General features: G+C 24.7%; 1 protein-coding gene across 1 annotated transcript; it reads right to left on the reverse strand.

The window, feature by feature from the left end:
* Positions 1–1,222: 1,222 nt before the first annotated feature.
* Positions 1,223–5,031, reverse strand: LOC109799995 (early nodulin-like protein 20). The gene is made up of 2 exons (XM_020360669.2): positions 4,558–5,031; positions 1,223–3,750 (listed from the first exon to the last, which is right to left on the reverse strand). The coding sequence occupies exons 1-2, from the start codon at positions 4,739–4,741 to the stop codon at positions 3,431–3,433; spliced, it is 504 nt and encodes a 167-aa protein (XP_020216258.2). The 5' UTR covers positions 4,742–5,031; the 3' UTR covers positions 1,223–3,430.
* Positions 5,032–9,709: the final 4,678 nt, after the last annotated feature.

A 9,709-nucleotide genomic window follows, 5' to 3' on the forward strand; every position in this document is an offset into this window, starting at 1 on the left:
TAAAAATGGAGGTACTGACTTGAAAATTGCGAACCTTGATTTAAAAATATCAAATATTTTCTCAATCACATTCCTTAAAGACGCATGACGAAGATTGAACAATTCTTTCTCATTTTCAGGGTCATTACCCTGACTTGCAAAATTTTGTAGATGATATCTTACACCTCGAAATGGAGCTAAAAATTAGCATCAATTAGGATCCAAAATCTACAAAAAAAAATATTTACCTAATTACATATGCAATATATATAATATTAGTATAATAATAATAATTATTATAATTATTATTATTATTTAAAGAATAAGCATTTAGATATATAGAATATATATATATATATGTATATTTATATATTATTTTAGTTATATATTATATGATAATTTTTAACGATATTTATAAATGTAAATTATTCTAACAAATATTTTAACAATATTTTCTCTTTTAAAAAATAAGCTAATGAAGACATAAATCCTAAACCCTAAAAAATTAGATACTGCAATGTCTTATGTTAATTTTATTTTTTTAAAATATAAAAAAGTCCTAATTTCACAATATAAAAATAAAAAGAAAAATTCATAGTAAAAAAATAAAATAATTGTTGAGTCGTAAAAGGAGGGGGGATAAGAGTAACAAACTTAAGGGAAGGAAAGAAATCGCAATTTTTATGCTGAGAGGGTTCTTCCCCCAATTAAGATCCATTTTCATCTCATTCTACTCACAGAAATCCTAACAAATTCATCTTATATATATATATATATATATATATTGTAGAGATTATGATATCAATTTCATCTTTCACCTTTTTCTTTTCTTGACGTGTGTTATAAAAAAAATTACCACTTAAAAGTTAAAATTTCAAGCATTTTTTTGTGTTATATAAAGGAACAAATTCAACTACATAGAATAAAATAAAACAAGTCAATTAAAGATAACGAACAGAAAAATAGAGCAAATCAATGACACTATCATTTACGTATCAGAGTTTCACAAAATAGGAGAATGAGATGAGAACAGTACTACAATATTATATATGAGCAATGAATAATAGTGTAGTATTATTAGCAGAGAAAAAATGGAGAAGACAGGAACATAGGAAAAAAAAGATGAAAAACTCACTTGAAAGTTCTTGAAAAGTCACTTCAAACAATCCTTCAAAATCCGATGGGTTTGGATGAGATTGTTTTATGAATTTAGTATTTATAGATAATACTATAAAGTCCTTCAAAATCCCTCTCACACAACAATCCTTTAAAATCCTTATATTTTTGAATACCAATGGATTATTTTTAAGATGTAAAAAATTTCAAATGAATACCAATGGATTTTAATGGACTCTTTAAAAAATCTTGAAAATCCATATTGAATACCACTGAATTATTTTTAAGTGACATAAAATCTTAATTGAATATCAATGGATTTTTTTACTCAAAAAATGTCTTTTAAAATCCTACGAAATCCTAAACCAATACACCACCCTAAACCAAACTGCACTTATTTATAAATAGATTTTTTTTAAATACATAATAAATGTATACAATACTGACACATAACATAAAAAATGTTTTATAAAATTATAAGTTATTAAAAGGTGTTTTCCTATCCAAATATACATAATAATATTTAAATGGTTTTTTAGTAAAATTATAAGCTACTAAATTAAATATTAAAATAAAAAAATATGTACACTCTTAAACAACTAACCTTATATTATATATTTTTAGAGTATTTTTTAAATAAAAAATTATAAAAACTACAAAAACTAAATCAAATCACAAAATATTGATTTGATTTGAATGTTATAATTTATTCAAATTAAATCACATGAAACCATATTTAATTTTTTATTTGATTTATATGACTTTTATGACAAAATTAAACTAAACTGCATGGAATACCCTAGAAATACCCGCAAAACCAAAATAAAAGGAAGGCATTTTGCTCCCCTTTAGATACAACGTCAAACACTAATTGATGAGTCATTTTATAAAAGTGAAATTTGGTTAATCGATTTATTTTTTATAAAGGAAATCAATTTGATTTTTTTTAAAATATGAATCGACTTTTTTTTTAACTAGATCAATTCGATGTTGTTATCTATTTTATATGTATATATAAATTTTTTTAAAAAAATAAATTGAACTGACCTACTTTATTAAAAATTGATTAGATAATTAAATTGATTTTACAAAATGAATCAATTAAAAAAAATTTATTGTGGATGAGTTTAATTATGAATCGATTTGAACATACTTATTTTTAGATAAATTTATGCCTAATGGTGTGTTTGGATGAAGAAATTTACAAATTCAAGGAATTTTAAATTCTTGGTATTTGAATTACTTTGATTTCAATTTCTATCATTCTTAAAATATTTTGTTTGGATAAATCAATTCAAATTTATCAAATTTTAAATTATTAGGTTAGATATGATAATTTGATTCCATCATGGTAAAATTGATTTTAAAAATATATTTATATGTTGAGAATTTTTAAATTAAATTTTATAAAAATAAATATTAGCAAATTTTTAAATATTTAATCATTTTAAAAAATTAATATTATATAATATTTAATAATCTTAAAAATATTTTTGAATATTTAATAATTAAAAACATGAAGAAATAAGAAATAAGATAAAATATATAAATGAAATAAGAAGAAAAAAAATATGAGAAATTTCAAATTCTTACTTTTTTTAGAGAATTTGAAATTCTACTATTTCAAGGAATTTCATAAATGCTTGAATTTCAAATTCTTTATAAATTCTCTATCAAAATAAAGTATAAGAATTTTGGCGTGTCCGAGAAGGATTCATGTAAAGCAGACAATAAAATGAAGCCCGCAGCAAATTTTGTAGCCATCAAGTGAAAAGTTAATGACATGATAATTACACTAAGACTAATAAAAAACGAGTTCCAACTCTTGTAAGCCTAACCCACTCACTTGATAAGTGGGAAGTGGATAAAAGTTTCGTTCATTGACAACTACCAGCTATAAAGGTCCTATAAATATGGGAATTGGTCCCAACCAAAATGGATGCAATTTATCATATTCATATATAGTTGTGATGTTTTACGGTCTTTATTTATCATTTTCTCTTTTAAATTAATTGTTTACTGTTCTATTTTATTTTAAGCATATTTAAAAATTTAGGTAGTATTTGATAGTGGAACAAGATAAAACACAACAGAATGAAACAGAACAATAATATATTTATATTGTATTTAGTAATAAAATAATAGAACGGAATCATGTTTTATATTTTGTGTTTGGTGTTTGTTAAACAGAAACAGGAAGTTTAATTACATAATTGAGAAAGATAATCTCACATTTTTTTGACTTCTATGAAAGAAAAAAAAATCTTTTACATAATTCACCTAAAACATTATTATATAATTAACAAAAATAAAAAATAAAAAACTTTTGGTTATGCTATATGAAGGTCCTAGTCAAAAGTGTGACAAAAAACACAATCAGTTTAGTATTACTCATTCTACTTGATGTAAAGGCCTTATTGGACAGTGCTGTGGGTGGTAGTGCTGGTGTGGATTCCACAACATTTATTGCAATTTTCATTCCTTGGGAACAGAAGCCTCTGCCACAAAGGAAATAATATGGCCTTGCCTCTAAGAGCTGGAAAACATCTCTCCCTCCTCTTGTGATGTTATTAATGAAGCTTGTGTCAATACAATTTTCATAATTTGTTTTGTTCACTTCCAAAACATTGTAGATGTGCTTGTCAAAACCAAAATCTATGTACACAAAGGGAAATTGGTTAGCAAAGTACATTGCATATGCATATGTGAAGTATAATCCGTACTTAATTAGTACTCCATCCGTTTTTTTATAGTCGTTTAAGGTTTTGCACGGGACTTAAGAAAATCATTAATATTTTAGTTTTCAAAAATATTTATTACTTACTTTCCTATTTTACCCTTTATTTTTTTTTTTTTTTGCATTTTTGAGACTGTTGAACTGCAATCTACTCCATTAATTATTAATGCATTGATTACACGTGAACTGTAACATACTGGTCCTTGAATTAATGGTTATAGTTAAAGAGTCTTGTAAATAGTTGTCCCTCTTTTTGTTTTTTTTATAGTATTTTGTTGGGAACATATTGTTATTATAATTGCACATTAACTTTATATGGGTAGTTGGAGAAAAAATAGATAGACATTAAAAATAAATACACACATTGTTCAGTAAACATGTATTAATTATCAAGGGTAAAAATGGAGAAAAAAAATTAATAAGTCATTGATTTTAGTAAAATGACAATGAAAAAAAAATAACAAATTTTGACAAAACGACTATGAAAAAAAATGGAGGGAGTATATAAAAACGATTTATGTTTTTGTGTAAAAATTTTCAAACTCTTTTACTCTTATAAATTATAACTATCTTTATTTCATTCAATTACATTTTCTTTCTCAAATTTCCTTCGTTTATTAAAGAATCACTTAATCTATTATTTTTATTTTATTATTTTTAAAATATAAAAAAATAAAGTGTCACTTTTACATTTATAATCAATTATGGAAATTGAAGACACTTACATAGCCAATCACCCTTGTAGAAGTGCTCATGACTTGCCCATTTTGTGAAGTTAACTTTTGGTGTCCATGTATACCTTCCTCCTCCAACCCTGTGTAGTGTAGGGTCTCTCCCTTCAATTTTGTAATGCCCCATTATTGTGAAGGTCATCAATATGCATAAGATTATTTTTCCCCTAAATTTCATTCTCGACAGATGTGTTTTAAGTATGAAAAACTTCTTTGGTAAAAGGAAACAAGCTAGGAACTGCACACAATGTTCATATGGGTCAGTTTGTATAACCAATTTCAAATGATAGAAGATTTTAAATGAGATTTTGATTTTGGAGTGTGCAAAAAGAAGTATTTTGTGGAAAATTTCATGAGGGTTGAATCATCACAAAAGTGTGCTGAAAATTGATGCCAGATTTTGTGTGATTCTACCGGTTTGGTTCATTCAAAAGTACTAAATCATGCTTGTTTCAATAATGCTAGCAGTTCTTTAATTATTATAGACAATCAAAAGAAAAAGACTTAAATCAAGATTAAGGTTTGGCAAAAATTGAAGAAAAAAAAAAAGAAAAGAAAAGCAAAATAAAACACGCGTGTAGTGCTCATGAATTTCTATGGTATCAACCAAATGTGGCTCATCAATTCTACGTTAGTTCAAAAATTAAAAATAAAAAATAAAAAAAAGATTTTATGTACAAAATTTCATTACAAAGTTGGACAGAACATGCTCCAATGTTTCCTTTCCCAACAAAAATAGAACATCTCAGCTAGAAAACAAAATTAATAAAATGAAGATTAAATATTAATTTTTAATAGAGATATATCTTTTTCTAAATCATATTATTTGTACAAAATATTTACCAACTTTGTCAAAAATTAGTCACCATTATTTTTTGAATCTTCCCTCTCAATTGTATTTTTTGAATTTTTCTCTTCTAAAGGTTATTTTTTAGGGAATTGCGCTTTAGAAAATAAAGTGTAATAGTAACTATTAATTAAAAATTCAACTATTTTTATTATAATTAATTTTAAGTAAATACCCTACATGCTCTCTGGAAAATAGTAATGGATAGATTTTTGAAAGATTTTTTGTGGCATCTATGTTCCTAAATTTTAATTTCATTATGCAAATTAATTTATCTATTATACTCGATTATTCTATTAATCTTGTGATCAATTAACTACTAATTGTCACGTTAGCACGTATTCTCTCTTCCAATTAACATAGAGGATGACTATCATTAAGTTCTAAAACCTTGCATTATGATTCATATTAGGTGATAAGGAGAGAGAGAGAAGAACCAGTTACAAGAGATAATAAATGTCAACCTAATAATTAACCTATTCAAGAAACTAACAAAGTTAGTAACTTAGTATAATAGAAGGATTAATTTGCATAATGATGTTAAAATTTATGAACCTATATGCCAAAAGTTAAATGTAGGGATCTATTAGTCACCCTTGCCACCTTTCAAGGACCAAATTGGGTGTTTGCTCAATTAAATTTATATTTTATTATGCATGAATTTGATTTTATCACAATTTTCAATTGTTGATTCTCTAATCAACAATTGTGAGTGCACTTTATCCTCTAATGTACACTCTCATTTTAAAAGGGCTAAATTCACATTTTTTTCTATTAAAAAATAGGGATGACATGGATAGGATCTTATAGCACTCATTCATGTACCTGTGATTAAAACTAATACATGTACTTGATCCAATATCTGCGTAGTTAGCAAATTCAATCCTCATCCTTGTATTTGTTGGGTACATAGATCCCTTATACATGCATTCATGACTCCATTTTACTTATATACAAGGTTAATAATAATAAATTAATAAAATTTAATTAAAACAATTACTACAATTATATTTTAAAAAAAAATCTTAAATAATTTAAACATAACCTTAAAAACAAACACACGTAATATTAAAAATAAGTAAATATAACATTGATTTATTCAAACTCAAGACATAAATAAACATTACAAAATATAATATCCAACATAACAATTGTTAAAATTAATGTTTCAATCTATAACAAAAACTCTTATTAAACTTGGACGTCAAAAAACAATATATTGAAATTGACTAGCTTATAATTATATAGGTTTAGTTATGTTTTTAGTTATCCAAGTTTTGGGTATATATTTTTTTGGTCCGAAAAATTTAAAATTTATATTTTTAGTCTTCAAAATTTCATAAATTATTATTTTGATCCCTCAAATTTAATATTTATTATTGTAGTTCTTGTAATTTCAAAAATATTATTTTAGTTTCTCAATATATTTTTTTGGGCCTCAAATTTAAAATATGTTTTTAGTTTCTAAAATATAAAGAATTATCATTTTAGTCTTTTTTTCAAATATCATTAATAAATTTGTCATACAAAATTCTTTAATTAGCATCATTATTAATAAAAACATCATATTAAACATCATATTTTTAATTAACCACCGGCCGTACCCCCTATTATATAATTACTATTATTTTATTTTTTTAAAAGTCATTAATTACAAAGTATTCCTTTCACAATAGTGTATATTATATGAATATAATTACAAATTTTAAATACTATTGTAAATTAATCCCTATGAAGTTATCGGATATAAAATCACTCAATATAGTATTATTAAGAATTAACTAAAGCATGGAGTGTAATAACTAAAATCAAAGGGAATTAATCAAAGCATGGATTAAAAAAAAAAAAAAACTAAAGCATGGATTGTAATAACTACTAGATCGACTTAGTAACTTACTATTATTGTAATTTTTATTAATATAAAAAATTAAAGCAGTCGAATTTTTGTCACGATCATTAAACCCACCCAAAGAATCGCATAATACTTTTTTTTTCCTTTGGTTCCTTTCTTGTAATTGCACTAAAAGTTGATGTTATTATTAACTTAACTATCACATAAAAATTAATGAGATGCTAAAAATCCTCGAATAAAGTATTATCATCTACTTAGTTATTAGTTAAAGTTTAATAGTGTTGAATCTGATCAAAAACTAAACCTTATGTAAGTCCATCTTTCATTTTCTCTCTGTTTTTTCTTCATCAACTTCTCATAAAGCTACGACAAGCCTCATTTTGTCAAATTTTTATGCGGATTTTACACTTATAATGCTCTATGTTGACTTTTAGCTTCATGATTTATTTTATTTTTCTTGATTTAGCTTCTCTCATTACGAGTTACATTTCCTTTGAATTATCTTGATTGTTTACGTTAATATTTAAATTGTTTAAGTTATCTTAATTATTTGAATTACTATATTTAAATTATTTCACCATTATTGCAAGTCTTAACAATCTTTTCTCATTTTTTATTAGAATTAACTTTCAATATATTAGCTTAAATGTTCACTCATTACAAATATAATAATTAATCATATATTTTATTGTAAATATTTAGTTATTATTAATGTAGACATAAATATTTTAAAAAAATATTGTATATAAAATTATTCAAGTTATTATTTCTACTATAATAAAGTCAGAAAAGTGAATTATGTGATTGAGATGTCAGAAAAATGAAATTCTCTTCCATAACTACAAGAGGCATCTACTATGTTGATTTGTTAAATTTTAAATGATTTACTGAATTTCTTAATTTAACTTCTTACAGCATGAGTTACATTTCCTTTCAATCATCTCAATTGTTTTAATCACTACTTAAATTAATTATTTAAATACATTATCATTTGAATTGTTGAAGTTATTTTAGTAATATTAGTTACCCTATTTAAATTGTTTGATTCTATCTTAAACTCAATAGCAAAGTTTCAAAAGAAAAGACGAAAGAGTAGTTTTGACAACTCTTAACAAATCAATTATATTTGCAACACAAAATTATTTTGAGTAAACTATCCCGATGCATAAGATTTTGTGAAATTACACAAACATGTACTTTTTCTACTACTACAATAATCGCCCTTAATTATTTAAAAAAATATTACACTTAAATCCCTTATACATTACATTAGTCTTCCTTAATTATTTAAAAAATAGTACATTACAATGTCTTGTAGGAAAGATTACTGTAAACATGAAAAAAGGTATTAGTGCAATTTCATCGAACCTCAAGGTTATTAGTATAATTTACTCTTATTTAAAAAAATATGATACACAAATATGTTTAACAATATATAAAATTAAAAAATATAAAAATAATTTATCTATTCACATAGTTATCAATTATAAATTTTAATTTAACAAAAAATTTTAATTAATATAATAAATTCATATTTCTTTAGGCTTGAAGGTGACAAATCATACAGCCCGGCTTGATGCAATTGTTGGGCTGACGTAAATTTTATTCGAACTGAGATTTTAATGCCCAATCTGACCCTATAGCAAGTCAACAGGATAAATCGACCCTGATTAAAATAAAATTAAACATGTTTAATGTATAAATTTCGAAGATATATAAATAATAGTTGATAGAACTGAACCAAATAATTCAACATCGTAATTATTTGTCACTTGGGGAAAAAAGGCCACACAGTACTAGGGATGTCAACGGGGTAAGTCGGGTACGGATTTCATGATACTCGTTCCCGTTCCCGCGAGTCAAACTCATCCCCGTTCCAGTACCCATATCTATCAGGTATATAATTTTCATCTTCATCCCCGTCCCCGTCGGGTATCAGGTATACTCGTACCCATCAATTTTTTTTATTTTTATTTTTTGTAAAAAAATATTATATTTTTAAATTATTTTTTATTATATTATAATTATAATTAAATTATTTCTCTATCTTGTATTATAATAAATAATCCCACATAAAAACATATTAAATTTTTTTAATATAATTAAATTGAAAGTGAGTATTAAATTAAAAATAAGAACAGGGACAGGTTCGAGACAGGTAAGTACATATCCGTACCCGATTTAATATATCGAGTTTTACCCGTACCCGTACCCGATCAAATCAAGTATTCTCTGTCAAAGTCGGGACGAGTTCGAATATTACCCGCGAGTACGGATATATTTGTCATCCCTACACCGTACTCTCCATTTTTTTAAAAAATAATGAGTAAATTATTCACATAATCAAAAATTTGAAAACCGTTAAATGTTATGATCAAGTAAAAAAAAACAAATAAATAAATATAAGAGAATGGAAGAGAATCTGATATAAAGGTAGTTATAAATGT

The sequence above is a fragment of the Cajanus cajan genome, chromosome 1 (genome assembly GCF_000230855.2).
Source record: "Cajanus cajan strain Asha chromosome 1, NIPB_CcT2T_4, whole genome shotgun sequence".
Lineage (NCBI taxonomy): Eukaryota > Viridiplantae > Streptophyta > Magnoliopsida > Fabales > Fabaceae > Cajanus > Cajanus cajan.

Excerpts from the sequence above, each read along its gene's own strand:
- LOC109799995 (XM_020360669.2), bottom strand. The coding sequence starts at position 4,741 with ATGAAATTTAGGGGAAAAATAATCTTATGCATATTGATGACCTTCACA. Across the intron at positions 3,751-4,557 it reads CTACAAGGGTGATTGGCTAT|ATTTTGGTTTTGACAAGCAC; the intron begins GTAAGTGTCTTC and ends TTGTGTACATAG.